The sequence below is a fragment of the Physcomitrium patens genome, chromosome 3 (assembly GCF_059467195.1).
Source record: "Physcomitrium patens ecotype Gransden chromosome 3, ASM5946719v1, whole genome shotgun sequence".
NCBI classification, from domain to species: Eukaryota; Viridiplantae; Streptophyta; class Bryopsida; order Funariales; family Funariaceae; genus Physcomitrium; species Physcomitrium patens.
In genome coordinates, this window is record NC_143412.1 from 21,859,606 (window position 1) to 21,879,998 (window position 20,393).

At 37.5% G+C, this 20,393-nt stretch overlaps 3 protein-coding genes across 7 annotated transcripts; all 3 read left to right on the plus strand.

The window, feature by feature from the left end:
- The first annotated feature begins 6,924 nt into the window (after nt 1-6,924).
- Nucleotides 6,925-12,316, plus strand: LOC112280430 (uncharacterized). 5 transcript variants are annotated; one of them, XM_024515912.2, is made up of 6 exons: nt 6,925-7,024; nt 8,547-8,946; nt 9,087-9,227; nt 9,598-10,793; nt 11,023-11,592; nt 11,865-12,316. In XM_024515912.2, the coding sequence occupies exons 2-5, from the start codon at nt 8,620-8,622 to the stop codon at nt 11,531-11,533; spliced, it is 2,175 nt and encodes a 724-aa protein (XP_024371680.1). In that variant the 5' UTR covers nt 6,925-7,024; nt 8,547-8,619; the 3' UTR covers nt 11,534-11,592; nt 11,865-12,316. The 5 variants fall into 5 exon arrangements, with proteins under 5 accessions (XP_024371680.1, XP_024371677.1, XP_090105346.1 ...); XM_024515909.3 differs by lacking the exon at nt 6,925-7,024 and adding an exon at nt 7,046-7,330; XM_090249220.1 differs by lacking the exon at nt 6,925-7,024 and adding an exon at nt 7,549-7,568.
- Nucleotides 12,317-13,740: 1,424 nt separating this feature from the next.
- LOC112279389 (putative zinc finger CCHC domain-containing protein At4g19190) lies at nt 13,741-17,085 on the plus strand. Its single transcript, XM_024513779.3, has 7 exons — nt 13,741-14,273; nt 14,537-14,599; nt 14,727-14,887; nt 15,045-15,155; nt 15,391-15,592; nt 15,805-15,925; nt 16,237-17,085. Exons 1-7 carry the CDS (start codon nt 14,094-14,096, stop codon nt 16,896-16,898), a joined length of 1,500 nt encoding a protein of 499 aa, XP_024369547.1. The 5' UTR covers nt 13,741-14,093; the 3' UTR covers nt 16,899-17,085.
- Nucleotides 17,086-17,699: 614 nt separating this feature from the next.
- On the plus strand, nt 17,700-19,862 carry LOC112279390 (uncharacterized). Its single transcript, XM_024513780.3, has 3 exons — nt 17,700-18,293; nt 18,476-18,733; nt 18,939-19,862. Exons 1-2 carry the CDS (start codon nt 17,934-17,936, stop codon nt 18,590-18,592), a joined length of 477 nt encoding a protein of 158 aa, XP_024369548.1. The 5' UTR covers nt 17,700-17,933; the 3' UTR covers nt 18,593-18,733; nt 18,939-19,862.
- The last annotated feature ends 531 nt before the right edge of the window (nt 19,863-20,393 follow it).

Sequence of the window (20,393 nt, forward strand, 5' to 3'; positions counted from 1 at the left end):
TAAGCGATAAATTGATCAACTTGTCAGTTTGGCTCTAGACAATAATTTTATTTGAAAGAAAGTAAATTGATCAAGTTGCAAGCTACTAAATAAGTCAGTTGGAAAAACATCTGGATATTCATGTATAAATTATTCTGTCCATTTTGTTCTTTTGTATGTCTTTTCTACCACTAAGGCAAGATTTGGAACCACCATATACAATGGTTGCTTATGTTGTATTTTTTTCTTCATAAAATTCATCTCTATAAGTAAGCTTTTAGCTACATATTATTTTGTTACCTCATTCAATGCAAAGGTACAAAGAATTATCTTTCATCTATTGTTTATAAAGGAGATCATCTTTACTAGTCAATTAACTTATTTATTTTTACTTTTAATTTTAGAAAATTAAAAATAATATCATATCTAAGCTTTGTTATCTTAAACCTCTCTCTCAAAGCATAAGTGTCATTCAATCTTAAGGTTTTTTTTTTAAATATTTTACTTAATATGTTCTCTCAATCATCAGTTAGATATATAATTTTTCTTTTGATCACCATGATTTTAATCCCAAGTCAATTGATAATCTCAATCAAGATACAATTTTTTGTACAACCATAATCTATAAGCACTCGATATAGTTATTTTTTAAGTCAACCTAGTAGATATACTAATTGATCCTTCTAATAGTTATTCAAGATCATGTTGTTTATCTTTGATAGACAACAACTATCTCTAGTATTGGCCCTTGGTGCTTTTACTGAGGAGCTTCATTTTTCTAATCCACTTCTTTATCATCTTTGTCAATCTCAAGATTGTAAATCTACCTTGATTTGTAGGTACTTGAATTTTGAAGCTTCAAACAATCTTTGATTTAATAGCATGGCTCTCAACAGTAATAACATAATCTCTTTTGAATCAATATTTGTCCTCTTTGTAGTATCAATGGTCTTTGCAATCCATCAATTTCTATTAGTGTTGATTGTTGTGCCATAATATTTGATAGTAGCATAGGATTTTGCCTTATAGGTTGTGCTCCATGGTTTCTGAAATCTATTGCATTGATCTTTTCTATAATCCTAACTACCTCCTCTAATATTTGTGGATCTTTTAATTTCACCTCTTATTGAACCACATATTTCAACCCTTATATAAACCAATCCATCATCTCTACCTTTAAAATGTTGCTAATTTAGAGATATAGGGGTTTGAATTAGGAGACATTATCTTGTATTGACTTGGATTATATAAAGTTAGCCAATTGATTGTATGCTAACTTTTTTGCATTAAAGGGCTAAAATTGATTCTTAAATTCAGTCTCAAACTCCTCTAAGTTACAAAATCCACCTTGAGCTCCATAGTTTTGAACTTGATGTCACCATCAAATAGTTGCTCTACCTCTCAAATAGCTATTTGCATATATAATTCTTTAAGTGATACTTGCTTTAGATAGTTAGAGATATTGTCGAACGTTGAAAAGTCATTGGTATACATCTTCTTGTCTTGAAGTTCTAGAATATGTTTTGAACTTATTTAATTTCAACCTAGCAAATGTCAAGTTTCATATCTTAGAATCTTCTATTTGTCCTTGCAGAGCAGCTATTTGGTTTAAGAGGTATTGTACCTGAGCTTTTATCTAGGATAGCTTTACCACATCTCCCATGCTACAATTTTCTTACCAAATTTTGCTATTATAACGCCTTCTATCTTTCAAATTGACTTCTTAAAAGTAGCTCATGGTAGCTCTAAAATAGTAACCAATGTGACCACAACAACTGACCACTAACTAAACAGTGGCTATTAACACATTATCAAAGAAAAAACTAATACTCACTCTAATATCAATGAAACAAAATTGAATTCTCTTACACATCTAAAATCCTTCCAATCTATAGCAACATAAATTCTATTATAAAATATGACAAAATAGATTGGAACAAAACTAAATAGAACTAAATAGAATAAAATATGAAAGATAAAATACAACAAAAGAAAATAGAATAGAACAAAACAGAACAGAAAATGCAAATAAAATTTTATTGAGAAAAAATAACTAAAGCCATACCTAACCAAATACTCCAAATGGCCTCAATTGGTCCTAATTATAATTTGTCCAACCATCTTAGAATTTTTTAGAATATTCATAATGGATGGTTCTACCAAAATAACTACTCTTCTAAAATGTTCTAAGTTCCACCTAAATAATCATCCTTAGTTCTTTTAGGATGTTCCATGGTGGATCCCACATGAATCATCAACATGATTCTAATTCTAAAAACTTTTGAAAACTTTCCAAAAATGACTCCAATTACCTATTTCTATGGATTAATAATACAATTATCTTATGCATGTTCCATTATATGTATAGTCTCTATTGTAGTTGAAAAAACTTGTTTTTTGATATGTTGTCTTCTTTGGCAACCATGCTCCTCATTTTGTGATTGTATTGCTTCTTAAGACATTGTTGAATAATGTGCTTGGATTTTCCACAATATAGGCATAAAACTTCTTGACAATGACAGGATTTGTTTTACTTAGTAAGAAGTTTATAATGTATCATGTCAATTTGTATAGGCTTTGGCTTTGGCAAGTAAGCTTCCAAAAACTTAGAAGATATTGTTATAGCTTGACTTATACTTCTATATAACTTGTCCTTACAGATCTAGCTTATGTAAATCCATCAGAGTATTAGAAAAGATGCAATCTTAAATAGAGTTTAACTTGTTTTGCAAAAATCTTCAAAATTTTGATCTTTTTCCATCAAACTTCTCGGGCATACTAATCCTTGCCTCTTATGCTTGTGAGAAGGAGAATTTCTGAATTTATTTATAAGATTGTTTTATTTGGTTCTTTCAATTACACAACTTCTTAACATAGACTTTGGACTTTTTCTATATGTATGGGAATAGTACCTCTATGATTCACATTAAAAATACATGAGATTTCTACTCTTAGGGTGTTGACAAGCATATGAAGATCTACAATAGTTACAAATTTATTTTCACTTCTGTTGAGAGTAGCATCCATAATCTTTCTTTCTATAGACAACTCAAGCAAATTCAAAAAGTTAAATTAGAAGAGAGTAATCTGCAACCTTCAAAACACAACAATAGAAGTGGAATAATTCACTTAGTTTGTTGGTTATAATATCTATTAATATTATAATGATATTAATATCTTAAATAATATAAGAATAATATTAGGTACTAATATTATTAGAATATTATGATATTAGATAGATATTAATATCTAATATTATTAATACTAAATAGATATTAATATCTAATATTATTAATACTAAATAGATATAAATATCTAATAATATTATAATAATAATAGTATTAGATACTAATATTATTATAATAATAATAGTATTAGATACTACTATTATTATAATATTATGATACTAATATTATAATAAAATATCCACTAATATTATTATTATAATTACAATTGATATCCAATTTTAATTTGATGTATTGAAATACAAAATAATATGATAAAATTTAAATAATATCTTTATAAATAGCTATATATTTTAATATTCTACTATTATTGCTACATCTATGCCTTGACTACCACCAAAACTCTATACATATTATTGATTGATGTGCAAGCAATATCAATGTACTTTAGCAATTTCTTTATATTTTAAGTGTAGCTTGTGGTTTATCCTACTAGTTACTAATTAAAAAATTATAAGAAAAATGTAAAATTTACATTATTATTATTATTATTATTATTATTATATCTTTAATATTTTTTGTTAGGTTTTTATTTATGAGTTTATTTTTATTTTATTTTTTAGTAATTATACAAAGCAATGACAATCTTACAAGAAACAACAATGACTACCATTTTTTAAAATATAGAAATAAAAAAATAAAAATAAAATCTTATTTGTATTTAAGTTAAAACTTAAATATTGTTAAATTCCTTAACAACAATTTAAATGAGTTGTGCAAATGAACACACTTGGTAGAATTTTTTTCTGAAATCTCATAACCAACATCAAATCAAAAAATATTGTATACAATCTGACTTCAATCAAATTTAGGATAATTACAACTCTTGCAACTTCATATAGACCAAATAACCAGATCAAATAACATTCATGCATAACAAAATTATTTCCAAATTCAATCTAAAACATATTGACATGTTTTATTCTAATCTTGTGTGAATGTGCATATATTGCATTCTACTTACACAAATAATATTACAATTACTTACTCTAAGATTTTAATTCAAAATATTTAAAAAAATATGTTCTTTTTTAATAAGATATTAAAATATTTTTTTATTGAAATTTTAATCTTTCTTTTATCTTTGCATACAAAAACTTTGTGAATTTTGATTTACTATAAATTACAATACTTTATACAATTTTTTTGTTACAATTATTAATTACAGATACTTAAAAAAACTATTAATAATGATATCTTGTAAATAATATTTTTATTTTATAATATTGTAAATAAAATATTGTAGCATTTTATAATAAAATGGAAAAATAATTATGGATATATATATATATGTATATATATAACTAAAGTGCATTTAAAAATTTATAAATGCATTTTTTAAAACATTTTTTAATATTTCACTCTAAATTTGTAACAATAAATAATGTCTTTAACTAAACATTCTTAAATCAGAAGGGAGTATTAAAAATATCTTTATTATTACTTGTTATAATTAATTTTCTATTAGCAGTTTAAATCCCAAGTTGTGTTAAACTCTGAATCTATTCAAATATTAAAACCCATACCATTTAAAACATCCCTGATAACAATTTAATATGTGGATGATGTAACATTTATGGAATTAAATATATTTTATGAATCTGGACTACACGCTAAACTTTAGAACTATCAAAGCTTCTGAACTACACGCTAAACTTTAGAACTAAAGCTTCAGAATATTTTGATGTAACATTTATGGAATTAAATATATCTGGGAAATGAATTTCGTCCAAAATTTACCTTCTAAAATTAGATACCAATAAAATTCTTGCCAGCCTCTGAACTACAGGCTAAACTTTAGAACTATGCTGTAATTGAATCTGGTTCATACTGTTCAAGAATGGTAGAGTGTTGGCAATGCATTCAAAAGCAGAACAAAACAAACAAAAGAAATATATAAGCACCCAAAGAAAAAGCTCTTCATCAAGAGCAGAAATGTAACAGCATTTAGACGTGTAACATTCACAACTGAACAAAGAATGGTTCTCAAATTGCATTGAAATACACGCCCCCCCTTCTTCTTCTCTCATACAAATTTGCAGCATTTTGTTGTACTGTTATGTCCTATCATCACTGACAATCGGGTATTATTAACCACTTTATTAAGTTTTGATAGTGAAACAATTAAATCATAATAAAAAAAATATTCAAAAAAGAAAAAGAAAAGAACAGCACTTACTATTGACCACGGTTGTCGGTCGGTACACCCACCACGGGGTTGATGAGGATCTTCACTGAAACTTTCTGCTCCTTCTCCGCAGAACTCTTCTTATTGCCACTCGTCGTCTCTTTCCACATATGTCTAGATTGTGGGTCCGCGCCGTCAGTGAACCCTAATACTGGAATCGCAACGTATTGCATGGAGGGAGGGGAATTCACGAAGGAGATGAACAAGTGGCGAATGTGGGCCAATTCAGGTGAGATTGAGGACGATGCTGATCAGAAGTGGGAACACACGAGGCTTCGATCGATCGATACAGGGCGAATGAGAGAGAGACCCAGTTCGAAAGGAATGGGACCCAGTTTATCGAAGGGTCACCGAATTATAATAATAATATAGAAAAATGAGGAATATTCTATTTTGGAGTGAGAGACTCCCTACGTTAATCGAGATTCTCGCGGTTCCCTCTCTCTGCCTGCTTTCTGACCTCACCCCGCCACTTGGGATGAGTCCCCTGCGACGACGAAGATTTCACATCTAGATTCTCAAGTTCATGTTTGGAAGTTTCCTCGGCCTTCGGAGATTCCGAGGTTGCACCAATTTGAATTGGCACCACTAATTTTGTGACATCTGTGTGTGGGTCCTTTGATTTCAGCACTGATTGTAACAAATTAGTTAATTTTAGAAAAAATTACGGCCATGTAATCATTTAGTGTAGATTATTTTCACAATTTTATTTTATTTTTCTAAACGTAGTCCTGTTTAAAGATATCGTAATTCATGTAAAAGCAATGCATTGAAATAACATTTGTGGGATACTTCACAGAATCTATGTATGCAGTTTTTTTTTATAAAAATTAATTAATAATTAAATAGTAATGAAAGTTACAGATACATGAGGTTTTTAAAGTTCTATCAAATGCACTGAGATTTTATTATTATTATTATTATTATTTTCTCTACTTTTATTTCAAAAACTTTTTGGAAATCATCGCCTTAAAACCGATGTACTCAAGGCACCACAAAAACTTTTTGAAAGGAGGAATATAAAAAGCCATCGAGGAGCATCATCCATTCACACATCCGCTCATCCATCCACAACACAACAGAATGCAGTCATCGACAGATACGACACAGACGATTGGCAATGGAAAACTGCCGACATGTATGACTTACTAGTAGAGTGGAAGTAGTAGTTTCCGCCTTCTAGATAGCACGTGGATCCCGCCCTTGTACGATAGAAAATGCCGGCCCGTGACCGTACTGCTTGTCCACGTCACCCCTCCCACGTGCTGATCAAGACAGCCCAGCCAACAAAACGAGCGGGGAGGGAGAAAAGGTCTACCTTCCTGATGGCTCTGAGACCTCACCCACGGTTACTGGCCCGCGGGGATACGATCACCAATCAGTCGCCATCTATGATTTCATTCGTCCAAAGTGCTCGTGTCAAGGTTCATCCACTCTCCATCCATGGAGCCATCACCATCAAAAGATCGTTCCTTTCGATGGTGATCCGCAGAGTACGATCAGGTGCGCGTCCGTCCGTCCGTCGGTCCGGGGGGAGGGAGCGGGTATAGGTTACCTGTTGACACGATTGGTTCCGTGGCTGTCGTCCAGTCAGAAGTTTCTTCAGCTGGCGGTGCGTCATTGTTTTCTCTTCGTATGTTTTTTTATTTCCAGGTTTATTGTTGGTGTTTTCGGGAGGTTGTTGTTGTTGTTCTCGGAGCGTTCTCATTGTGAGAAGCTTCTGGATACGAAGACGAAGCTTCAGGAGATTCGCATTCTTTGCGCTGTGCAGTCGAGCCGTTGCATGCGAGGATTGACCAAGATTTGATGGTTCGAAAGCAGAGTGTAGTGTAGTGTACTCCTCGCCAACTGGATTTTCGCATTCGTGTACCTTTCTGCTTTGGCGTCGGCGAATTCCGATGGGTGGCTGGCGTCGAAGGTGATTCTTGCGTTTGTGTGGTGCATTAATGTGGTTGCGCAGAGGGTAGTGTTCACGTCGACGATACGAATGGATTTTGGAGGTTTACTCGGGGTTCCTGGCTTTCGTAAGCCGTTGCTTTGTTATCCTGTGTATGCGGGCACGATCACTGCGGGCGTGTTTCTCCTTGTGTGTGGTCACCCTCTCGTCATGCTCCAGGGTATTGAGGACAGAGCGTGGATGAAGTTGTTCAGTACAAGTAGGACGTCTCTGCGATTGTCGGAGCTGTCGCACTTTGAAGTCTGTTTGTTTGTTTGTTTGTTTGTTTTTGTTTTTACCTTTTTTAGGGTCTTGATTTTTGATTGAGACTTAAGTTGCACAACCAGGTTGATTGTGAGGCGTCTGTACCTTATCGATTTTAATGATAGCCTTCTTAGATACGTTTCTCTGAAAGCGCTCAAGTGAATTAAATGGTCAATGTTCACTCTCCATCTGCTTCTAAACCGAATCTTCGTTGCCCTAGCGCTTAAGGCTCCTTGATTCGTAGTGATATCAGTCTCATTGTCTCCTTTCAAACTGCGTCGGAAAGTTGATACTTGTCCTTCGAAGTCTTGTTATCTGTTTGAAAGGCTTTGTGTTGGCGTCTTTTTGCTGCGCTTATTTCTCTAGACATTTGCTAGCCCCTGCCTTATATTTCCGCGCACTTTGGGCTTGAGATTGATTCGCATTACCTGAAAATAAATAAATAAATAAATATTGAAGTTTTAAATAACTTCTCCATACCTAGTGTGGTCAATGAATAGCCGTTTCATGCTGATGGCTCGTTGATGCCAACACCCAAACGCTTCTTCAATCTTTTGTAAAGACACTACCATGTTGCACGTTCGGTATTCAAATCCTCGCGATATGTGTTCTTTGATGCCATGAATGAGTGCTGTTACGTCCATTTAACACTTGTTTGTCTTCCTTTAGTCAAGCGGTTCTAAAGTAACTTACAAGAGTCAGTTTAGGTTCATCATCTACATTTAGGAATCTCCCGTATGTGTTATTGCAAGTGTGTTTTCATTCTACTGCAACTGTCTAAAATTTGTTGATTTTAGGGTAGTCAACCAATTATTGTCCACGTGGCATGTGCGCTGGATTCTGTATTCCTCTAATTTTTATTATTTTTACTATTAGCCTTTTAACTTTTAGTTTGTTTTTTTTGATGATTTTTCTCTTGGTTCTACTTTTGCAGGGGTGCGCTGTTTGCAGATTGATGATGAGGGTCTTCGGCTTTTTCCTTCATTGGTTAGCTTAAAGTACAACAAATGGTCGTAACCAGTTCTAGAAAAGGGAAGGAAATTTCAACAGTGGCGTCCGAAGACAATGCGTATTTTGTATACGGACACTTTGCTGCAGGTGGTTTGGGAGAGGCCAGGTCGAAGACGATGACGAATAGGCTACTGTGTAGAAAGAACGGATCAAGTTTCAACTTGTGTACCTTCTGGAAACTCATTATTCTTCTAGGTTTTTTTGTTATTCTTTTTCCCGGAGCTACAGCGAATGCCAAAGGTGTTCGACGAAATTTGGAAGCTTTTTTCTGTAGAGTAGATCAAGATGGAAATGGCGAAATCGAGCAAGGTGAAGCTTCAAAGGTTGCCAATTTCTCCCTTTTCTGTGAGATGTGGTGAGCCCATGGGCTTTGCAAATATGTTATTGTCCAGCACTTGGCATTGTAGGGGCAGTCCTCACTGGGGCTCTGTTTTCTGGTCTAACTGTCTGAACTTGAGTGCAGTTTCTGCGGAAGCTGGATGCCCAAATGGCAGATGATGGTGAAATGGAGACAAAAGAGGGTATGAGTGAGTTGATGGCATCATCTCAGTTTGACTTTACGTTCAGCTATGGCGGCAATACTATATCCGCAGAAGAAATGCTGGTGAGAGCTTCTTATCCTTGTCCTGATCATATTTGTTTGTTGGTATCCTTTGAAATAACTTTAGTCTTCTAGGTTATTTACTTTCTATTCATTGCTGAGGGATGAGGATGCTTGAAAAGTAAAAAAGTGATGGCAAAGCTAGTAATACTGCACAAACACTGAACAAGAATGTTATAATGATAATTACTAGGATTTGCATGAGAATCTTTTAGCACCAATGCGGAAGTTTTTAAGTTGCCAATGTTTTATTCTTCTCCTCGATCTTGAAACTGTGCTACACAAGGTTCACTTGCAGCTTGTATTTGTTTCTGCTTTACAGATATAGTCAATGAACACACTGCTACTTATATTAATTTCCCCTTTGGCTCAGGATCACCTATCAAACATGATGACTGCAAATCATGTAGTAGATTGGGTCACTCACGGACTAGAATTGCCACAGTATGCGGAAGCATTTCGTCAGAATGCTATCAATGGAATGGATTTTCCAGCTCTTATCGAGGATGATGGCGTGGCTTTGCTCGAGGACCTTGGCATCAAGAGTACTCTACATCGTACCAAAATCACACATGCTTTGGTGAGACAAATTTTCGGAATTGGCACAGTTCCAGGTCCAGTTCGTTCATTACAATGCAATCCATCCAGTTATGGCGGGATAGAACTCTCATGGGAAGCTCCTACGAATCGCGGCGTGCCTCCCTTGCATAAGCATTTAATTGAGCGTTGGTCAAAGACCTTTTCTACCTGGACGAGTGTTAATGATACAAGGGAAGTTGTTTTTCTGGATAGAAATGCTATTAGAACCGGAAAAGATTACACGTACAGAGTGCAAAGTTGGGGCAATCACGGTCCTTCTAACTGGGTCACCGTAGATGGTTGTAGAGCAGATTTTACTTCTCTCTCACCTTCTAAACTGGACATTGAGGATAATCTTCCCTTGCAGATGTTTGAACAGGTGAATGCAAAGTTAGACTCAGAATTGTTGATGCCCATAAGATCCAAGTCCTCTCAGGAAGAAGAAAGTAGTCTGCGTCCTGTTATAAATTATGTGATATTAATGCTTTTAGGGTTTATCTCAAGACATGCATTCTTCTTTGACGTAACTTCAGCCGCTTGGATTCTCTTGAAGAATCATCTATGGCAAGCGGTGACAGAAGGGGAGCATAGCCCTTACCTTTTTGTTAGTACAGCGGCACGTTCTATAAAAATGGCTTTTGATAGTTGGTCTTATATGCGTCATAAAGTGTGGATGCTTTCTAGGTTAGGAGTGGATACATCCTTGGACTCGACGAGGGGTGTGTCGACTAGCTCCTTTGAAGCTGAAAGAGAGGTGAATGGGGCATATTCTGAGGCTGAAGCTATCCGAAGTAATAGTTCAGATAACCTTCACGAGGCATCTGATTTGGGACTTCAGACGAGTTCGAAGTATCCAAATGGCATTTCTCCTAACAATAGTGAGAGGGAAACAGAGTTGCAGTATTCAACACAAAACGCAGCATCGTTCTCTGTAGCATCTCCGCCGCAGGACGCAGAGCTTCCTAATCCTTCTAGGAGGAGCAAAAACAGGTAAGTTGGCATTTCTCAAGGAATATGCTAGCAAGTTTTAACGGCACTCACTTTGTACATTGATCCCTTCTATGGTTTGATTCTACCTTTAATCGTTTAATTGTTATCAGCTGTTTTGGTGTTGTCATGGAAAATGCTGTGGAGGATTTTAGGGGGATTACTGTATGTAATCCGATTTCTGCTTCAAAAGATCATCGAAATCTAACTGGATGTTTTGTTGAAAATGCAGGTGCAGTCATGAATGCTGTAAGGTTCGGTTTGATCGCTGGCGTTCATTACAAGACTGGTGGATGAAGTTTAACAAGCATTATTGTGGGCAATGCCAGAGTGTGTACTGCGTGAAACACACCCGAATTTCGCCTCATGGACCGCGTGGCCAATGTGGATTAGAGAGTCATTGTTACTGCTATAGTTGCTTTGCTTCATTACCTAAAGATGTTCAACGCAGGCTAGAAGAGCATAACAAGTTGCGTGCTGGCCCTACTGTAACAAGTAATTTGTCTTCGTTAGCATCTTCCTCCAAACCGAGATCAGACTGTTCATTCAATGGCTCCGCAGCTGGAGATGGGCTCCCTCCCCCCTTGAGCGACACGATGGGAGACTACCTCGATGGTAATGGCCTACTCGACTTTAGGGATATGGGCGTATCAAAAGCGGCATTCGACTCAGGATTGCCTGATGATTCAAGTGAGCAAGGAAATTCAAAGCGTAAACATAGGAAACAAAGAAGCTTTGCATGAGCACATGCGCTGCTTGGGAACATGCTCCGTGCATTTCGTTGGATGCTTTGAATATGCTGGTATGGAAGATGGTTAGAAGTTTTCTGTTGGCTATCTTAAAGCTGTTTCACAAGTTGTTCCTTGTTCCTTTCATTCGTTGTTTTCCTGCTTCGTTTGTTTCATCAAGAGCACCTCCTCTTTTTTTCTTTTTCCTTATTTATTTATTTATTTATTTATTTTTGCGCAATGATAACTGAGAATCACAATCTACAGTAGTAATTATGAGTAGCAGAGGTTGGTTTGTTTTGGTTTTAGTTCTCAGTTACTGACCAACCGTGGATTTGTTTTGCAGATCATGGAAGCAAGCCACATAATTCACCTGTGAGTCTTCTTCGACAAACACAGGTGACTCTTGTACCTTAAGAACATTTTTTACAAGCACAGTACTTCTTTTGACAATCAAGTGGTTAGAAATTAGATTACCGTAGTCGGATGCAAGGTTCGACTGGGAATTTTTTCATGAAAAACTTAGATTATTTCAAAAACATTCAGAGAGACAATCTCCAAAAACTCTGAAAATTTTGGCTCTTTCGTCCTTCGTACATTGTCGATCTAGTGAACAATATGGAGGAGGAATTTTACGTTTATCTCATTTGAAACTTAATGCTACTATTTTTTTAGGTCAAATTTTAGAGTTAACATTTATGGTGGTTAGTGTATGGGAAGAGAAGCGTATCAAAATGTATTGACTGAAGCTTGTGGAGTGAAAGGCATTGATAGATAAATCTGTGTTGGTTTTATTCATTCCTTTCTTTTTATTTCTTTCCATTTTGTCATTTTTTATGAAATGCATTGCATTCTGCAATTTATTTTATGAATTCTTACAGGATTGTTGGAACCAATTTTCAATGAGTATGTTCATTAGTTTTATTTTAAAAAAAAAAAACCACGATTGTGGTGTTATAAGCATCAACATGCCAATTTTTATGTCCATAACCATTTAAATTTCTGGGTCACCAAGTACTTCACAGAATCATACCTCAAATTTTGCAGTAAATTCAGCAATCACAACTTGGAGATGATTTGTTGTATGTGATGGCAGAAAATCTAGTCTTGTAACTTGTAATTGTTTGTCAAGCTCATTTTTATACTTTATCTTGAAAAATCTTGTATGTATGTATACACATTTACGTAGATATATATTAAAAACATTAACATGTGTCGTATCCTACTGTAATTTCCAAAATTTCATGATTGATTTTAAATCATGAATAGTCACTCCAATAAAATTCTAGATTGAACATGTTTTTACAGGAAGAAATGAAATGAGAAGAAATGCATATTTTTCTAAACACAACTAACACCTTGATCTCTTTGAATACTGAAGTCTGTTTTTTTCTTTTTTGTTTTATTTATTTACATCACTTATTCTTTTCTCATGTAAAAGCGAACTTAAGAGCTGTAGTCACTAAAACTTTCTGTTGGTTTTTGTTGTTTTATGTGAATATAAACAATCAAGTTGTTTTTTTGTTTGGGATCTTATCATCTCTTTTCATACTAATTTTTACACCAAATGTGTGTAAGAAATATAACAAAATATATATATATATATATACATAGACATAGGATGAAATTATTTAACAAGGGTGCTATGAATTCTATTCATTTTTCTTGTTTGTTTGTCATAGTATTTGCATATTAATTTAAAAAAAATACAATTTAGTATATATTTTATCAAAAATACCCCTTTTAGAAATAAAAACTTTGGTTGGTCATTGTTGTAGCTAGTAATAATTATGAAACCATTAAACACCACTTTTAGTGTTATATATGTATATATATATATATATATATATATCTTAATTAAATGTGTATGTTGTAAACCGCAAGTTCCCAATCAAATAATATTCTATACTTTCTTTTAATTTGAATTTATTTTATTTCTATTTTCTTTCAAATGGCATGCAATTTTTGGTGCATTTATAACACAAGGTTATCAACCTTTTTTCTTGTAGTTTTATAAATGGTACAAAATCACAACGGACTAATTGAAAAGGAAGAAACGAGAAGAGAAACTCAGCACATTCCAATGTTAACTCAAGGCTATAAAAGATAGAACTACACATTTATTTAGTGATTATTATGCCTGATCCGCGTTCACACCGTAGTGGGTCAGCATGGTTCCCTTCCTGGGGCGAGTCGGGGCAAATGCTTTGTGAGAATTAGGGTTTGGTGTTGGAGGGGTTGGTTGCAAGGGATCGATGCAATGGCCCCACTCACCGCAGTGTTGGATCGCACAGCAGCGGCAGGGGAGGATTGATTCCACACTTGTTCGACTCTCGTTCAGCATCGTTTTCTGAAGTGGGTTTGTTGTGGCTGATGAGGAGTACACGTGAGTGCTTTGGAGTAGAGGTTGTCTTCTCGCATGGTGTCTGTGAGCAGATTTCGTCATCGGGGGTTGGAGGACGAGCTGATATGAAGAGCTGATTGAGTTTTGAGTTGTCCTGAATCCTTGGTTGGATTTTTTTACGAGTTGGGTTCGGAAGGGCGAGGTGCGGGGAGGACTGAGATTTCGTTAAACATGAAGAAGACAAGTAACGAGGAGGTGGAATACAAGCAGAAGTCCGGCACCGCTTGGAGCCATTCGTACCTGAATCAGAAGCCATGGCACCCGCTCTCGTATCCCAATCAACGTCGCAAGTGGATTGCGGAGCAGCAGAACGCTCAGAAGGAAAGGAAGGCCGAGGAGGTGGCTCACGAGGTACCGGATCTGCATCTCATAGCTGGTTTGATGGTTCACTGGGGTTGAAGATGCTGAGAGATTTCCTGGGGTTATCCTTGGCAAGGTTGTTTTTCCTTTGAAATTAAAAAAAAAGAAAAGAAGATAATTCTTGCTCTTGAGATGTTCATTCCTGACATTTCCCAATTTGAGGCTTCTAGTATCAGCTTGCATTGTTGCGATTTTGACAGAAGAAGCGAGGGCCTAATGCTTGTGAGTGTGTATGGGTTTGGGGGGTTGTTAAGTTCGCACAGCAGCAGGAATTTTTCCGCCAAACTTCAGTGATGAGTAAAAAGGAGAAAGAGAAGGTCAGATTTATGTACTCTTTCCTTTTGTTTGGATTTGTTACTGATTGTGCGCATTATGTTCCTACGCTAGTAGTCAATCGATACGATTCGTGTTCTTCGTGGTCTCACCAGTTTTGATATGATGCAGGTAGAGGCTTTGCAGGCAGTGGGGTTTATGTACATGCGACCACCTGGTTATAATGCTGAAAGTGCCCGAGCTGCTGAAATTGCCGATGAAAGGAGGAAACTTGGTTTGGAGGCTCCTCCCAGCTCTTCTCAAGCTGCGCCGGCAGATGTTATTCCTCAGGGGTACTTCAATTGATCTTAACAGCTCTTTCGATGAAGTTTTTCGTAAGGAGTTCGCGTGTTAGTATATTCCTTTAAAATTATTACCCTAATTGTCATTTGTTTTCGTAAATCAAATCACACAAAGAAGACATTCGCTAATAAGCAAAAACATCTACAGGGAAGCAGGTGGAGCGGAGGCAGAAGTTAAGAAAAAACCTCGAGTCAAAGATGTCTTCGGACGTAATGTGGCCACGGAAGCTGAATTTGCGGTTTTGAAAGATGCTCCCAAGTGAGTACTTTCTACCTTACATTTGTTATTTGCTGTTCAGAAATATTTAATGTCAAAAACAATAAGGTTGAATCCTCCTATGTATTCGCTGGTCTCAATGTTATGTCCATTCAGGGAACATTCTTTTACAAAGAGGTTTCTTAGTTTAAATTGCAACTATATTCTTGGGAGGTGAACTTGTGCTAGACATTTTGCCAAGTTGGTCCCGTCGTCATCTCTTTTGTCATCTTTGCAGACTCGACACAGGTGTTGTTGGGAGAGTGAAGCCTTTTGCAATTGAGATTCGAAACGTGAAGTGCGCCAAATGTGGGGGTTTTGGTCATCAATCCGGAGATCGTGAGTGCCCTTTGAAGGATGTGATTACACCAAACGAATTAGAGCGATTAAAGCGCAATGATCCTCTTCAAGCTATTATAGCTCAAGCCACTGGTGATGAGGTACACATGCCTTTTGTAAAGCTTTATCACACTTTATTATGATGCGAAATTTACGCGTTATTTTGGTTGTAGAGGAACTCTATACCCCTGCAGTCCAGTCCAGATAATATAAAAATGCGATTCTTAATATTCATGTGAAACCATCCTTGCTGATTAGGGAGTTAACCTGGTCATTAGTTTGTTGACAAACTCCTTTCATGTGACATCTGCAGCCGTTTAAGTGGGAGCTTAAGAATCAGCCTGGTGCCATGAGTCCGGCACGTGGGGGCTTTAAACCAGACGACCCGAATCAGCAAATTCTTGCTGATGAGGATATCTATGATGAATACGGAGGTGGGTTCCTTTTAGCCTTCGTGTCCATTAACATACACATAACCATCTTTTTTCTTTAGGAGGTCGTCTTTTGTATAAATATAAGTTTGCATGCCAGATTGTCAATGCTTGCCTCTTAGTATCCTGCTTGTTTTGGCTTTCATATGCTCGCTTCCAAGATCCTCAGGGGGTTTCTTTTAACTAGTCTGTAGATTTTGGTTATTGCTATTGACGTGCTGTAGAATATTGTATGTTTCCCAACTTTTATGCACATCTGAATCTTTTTGGGTTCTACTGTAACATCGTGAAGTATCTTGTGCATGGGTCTTCAGGATTTTTGGCTGGAGGTGGTGATGGTGAAGATCTTGACGGTGAGGGGAAGTTGGCCATGCCTGACATCTTGGCTTCCCTTACCAAAGAGCAGCGTAAAGAACTCGCAGCTTTGAGAATAGATGAGAAGAAACGAAAGGAGGATCGAAGAAAGAAGAAAAAGAAGAAAAGGAAGATTCGGAAAGATTCCGATTCTTCTGAAAGTTCTGATGGCAGCGATAAAAAGGAAAAGCAACGCCGTTACAAACATCGGAGTCATAAACCAAAGAAGAAAAAATCCATGAGTGATGTACATAGATCAGAGAGAGGTCATCGTAGTAAACACCGCTACTCAGAAAGCTCGTTAACTGATTCATCCTCGGAATCGGACGGCGTTGCCACTGTTTTAGAACCTGCTAATGCTTCCAGTAGAAAGTACTCAGAAGATAGTGATGATAGTGTTGATAAACGAGTCACTGTCTCTGAGACACATGATAAGCATCATAGAAGGTACAGTAGTTCTCGATCTAAGGAAGAGAAAGTTCATTCAAAGAATAGAAGCCACCGTCGTCAGAAGAAAGCAGCCTTACACGCAGATTTAGATGAAGTACACGAGAGTTTTAAACGGGAGCGAGATAAGGATTACAAGGAACACAGACACGACTTATCTAAACACCGCAGATGAAAATCCTAGTGTTTATACAAGTCCCAAATATTTGTACACTAGACGATGTATTGCGAACACTCTTTTGTAATCATTTTTTTGTAGGTGCGTTGGAACAAACTGTTGAGGTGCAGTTCTGGTACCCAACTAGAAACATGCCGATGAGAACCAAATCAAGTTCTCAAACTTGCACAAGTTTTCATCAACACATCTTAAGTTACCCCTGCGTATGCTCACAGCATCGATGTCCATGACGTTTTTGTTCCACTGACGAACAAGCCATGAAGATCAAATCGTGGATTGGATCTGAACTTTGCATTTTGAATAGCTATGAGACCGAAATGGTGTTTGTGCTAGAAAATCATGTTACAACAAAAGGTATGCAGCAGCAACAACAAAAGTACGAGATACAAATAAAAGCATTGTCTACCATCACTGATGCATGAATTTAGCTTGTCCAATTAACTAGTGTTAAACCTTAAGCTTCATAGATATATCTCAACTTTGGTGACTAGATGCAATATAGTCACCACTACATACATATATTTTCATGTTTTACATTTGATATGCTAATGTATATATTATACAAGGCTGTAGCCAAAGAGTGGTTAGCAATGGAAGCAGCTCAAAGACTCGGAGCTGTTGCTGTGGAGCAGAGAGTAGGTATCATGCGAGAAGGGTAGGAGAGGCAGAGAAGGAACTGGGTACTAGAGGCGTGCCGACGAAGCCGAGACCAAGTCGGAAAAGCGAGCACCAGGTGGGGAGATACGTGGTAGCCACAACAATCGCTCCCCGCTATCGTCAAGTGGTGCCCTCTCCCTCCGCTCACCCTCGTTGGAGTGGACATTCCATCACTCCGGTTTCTTCCAGCTCCCCACCCCCGTATTGTCCCACTCCCCTCTAGATTCCCCGCGCATTCCTTACAAATTGCCCCTGCAGACGTGCGTTTTTCATACTCTGTCTCGTCTCGTACAGTGGTTTTTTGTTCATAAACCCCGAGATTGTAAGAGTCGCCGTCGGTTGCTCCTTGAAGGTGTCTAGGATCGGCTCGCGAAGATGGTGAAGCTTACCTCCGCTCGCCAGGCTCGCCTGTACGGGCCTCTGTCCACGCGAGACATGGTGGAGAATTGGAACTCGTTTCTGTATTTGGTGGGGACCATTCTGCTGGCTGCAGGGATGTTGCTCTTGTTGCCAAGCTTCGAGATGCGCAGCTGGAGCCTTTGGATTGTTCTCGTTGGGTTTGCAGTGATTGTGGTCGTCAATTTGCATGACTTGCATGCACACTTGGCTGGAATCGATTACGATTTTACCCTCCTGTCGATGGATACCCAGTGGTGGATGTTCGAGCTCGCCGTTCCGACTGTCCACGCAATGGGTTCCATTCTGCTGTGCATCGCGACCTTCTTGCTTATCAGGGTGAGTTCGTGGAACCCCTCATTGCTTATCATGTCTACAACATGGTTTCGGTGATGAAATTTCTTGGCGGTTGGCCTTTTTCCCAAGTAGTTACAAGTTTCTTGAGTAGGACGCACATTTTTTCAGGGCTTTAATGCCATTTTTAGTTGGGAAGAATCCTGATTGTGTGCCATTGGTCGCAGGTGAACGCGGGATCGTACGACCAAAGCGAGGTTAATTTTAAGTTGACTCAAGCTTTCCGACTTGTGATCTCAGGCTCTGCTCTGTGGCTCCTTGGATCCATCCACAATGCATTCTAAATATATGAGAAAGCCAACGCCCGAGTCCAGCTCCTGCAGATGGCCACGTCGTTGCCCTGCTTGGTCTCCAGCGAGCTTCTTCTTCTGAGCGGAATTCTTCCACTGCAAATATCGAATTTTGGACATGGTCGCAAATTAATGGTTCGTCAATTCGTTCTCCTTCGCTGTGTCTGAATCAAAACTGTCCATAAACTCACGTGGCGAAACTGATTCTATATATATATATATATATATATATTTTCTTACACGCTTGTCAATGTTGAGTTTCAGGGTGAGTTTGTCACTGAGAGCTGCTTTTGTCCCCAAATCTCGTTTACTGATTCTTGCATGATTTGGGTTGATCCAGAACATTGCAATATGGTTGGCTCTAGTAGCAAGCGTCTTGTTGGTCGTGGCCGCACTCCTGAACGCATTCCGCGTGGTGTTTCTGCAACAAGCCGACAGGGTCGGTGGCCACCTGGAGATACTGCGAGGCGGTGCTAAGGAGCGACTTCGAAGCTTCCGTGCCAACTCCGAGCCCTTGTTGAGCTCCACAAACAAGTCCCAAGCCGACATCGAGTCTCACCAGGCGGAAGTGCAACCCTACCGGGGTCCCGTCGTCCCCTCGGAGCCGCTGCCTCGTTAAGTCCGCCGCCGCGTTGCAGCGCCGTGTGTGCTCTTCTGTTATTATTGTTGTTGTTGTCGTTGTTGTGATTGTTTTGCCAGTTGGAAGCTTGTGATCTGCTCCCTTCTTGGATCTAGACCTACGCATGCATGGCTATGCAGCGACGGTGCGAGGTCTGCGGTGGAAAACACCGCAATCCTGGTGGAACAGCGAGGCCAATCCAGACAGCGGTAGAGCATCTCAACAAGGCTTTTATTTTTCCTGATAGGAGGAGGAGTTTTTCTGATAGGAGGAGGAGTTTATCTGATAGGAGGAGGAGTTTATCTGATAGGAGGAGGAGGAGTTTATCTGATAGGAGGAGGAGTTTATCTGATAGGAGGAGGAGTTTATCTGGGAGGAGGAGGAGTTTATCTGATAGGAGGAGGAGGAGTTTATCTGATAGGAGGAGGAGGAGTTTATCTGATAGGAGGAGGAGGAGTTTATCTGATAGGAGGAGGAGGAGTTTATCTGATAGGAGGAGGAGGAGTTTATCTGATAGGACCAGCTATGTTTCACAATCTGTACCTGGGGCTCTGTTCCTCCACCGACATAGGGCCTGTTGCATGGTGATGTACATACAGTGTATAGATGAATTATCAACACACACACCTTCGTGTGTGTTGCCCTATTTCATGCAGTAAGAGCTTTTCCTTGTATACAACATACATTGTTGAAAACTCTGGAAAATGATCTCTGGTAAAAACAAGTGTGTGTGTGTGTGTGTGTGTATATATATATATATATATATATATATACGTAAAAAGAATACATCTATCTATGGTAGAATGTGAAGTAGGTTAAACCAATCATCCAAGTTTGTTTGCAAGTAAAAAAAATATTGATTGATTTTTTGATGATTACATGTGCATCTTTGAATTGGGTTTCTGAGGTTTGAATAAGAATTTTGTGAACTGAAAATGTAACATTTTGAATGAAATAAATTAACATGGTTAATTAAATAAATATTAAATGGAAATTATTGAGATTATTGCAATTATACACAAATCATTCACCTGAATATTTTTCTGTCATTTGTAGTGTTGAAAAAAAATGTTGAAATCACCGAAGGTAAGTATTTTCGTATAGGCATTATTATTCTGAATACATGTGTGTAATGACTATGCATTACATAAGCAACATTTACAAACAAATTTAATT

Bases quoted from the DNA above. Each gene is read 5' to 3' on its own strand.
- LOC112280430 (XM_024515912.2), top strand. From the start codon at position 8,620: ATGGTCGTAACCAGTTCTAGAAAAGGGAAGGAAATTTCAACAGTGGCG. The intron at 8,947-9,086 runs GTTGCCAATTTC...ACTTGAGTGCAG, and splicing joins AGCAAGGTGAAGCTTCAAAG to TTTCTGCGGAAGCTGGATGC. The intron at 9,228-9,597 runs GTGAGAGCTTCT...CCTTTGGCTCAG, and splicing joins TATCCGCAGAAGAAATGCTG to GATCACCTATCAAACATGAT.
- LOC112279389 (XM_024513779.3), top strand. From the start codon at position 14,094: ATGAAGAAGACAAGTAACGAGGAGGTGGAATACAAGCAGAAGTCCGGC. The intron at 14,888-15,044 runs GTACTTCAATTG...AAACATCTACAG, and splicing joins GCAGATGTTATTCCTCAGGG to GGAAGCAGGTGGAGCGGAGG. The intron at 15,926-16,236 runs GTGGGTTCCTTT...ATGGGTCTTCAG, and splicing joins TATCTATGATGAATACGGAG to GATTTTTGGCTGGAGGTGGT.
- LOC112279390 (XM_024513780.3), top strand. From the start codon at position 17,934: ATGGTGAAGCTTACCTCCGCTCGCCAGGCTCGCCTGTACGGGCCTCTG. The intron at 18,294-18,475 runs GTGAGTTCGTGG...CATTGGTCGCAG, and splicing joins CGACCTTCTTGCTTATCAGG to GTGAACGCGGGATCGTACGA.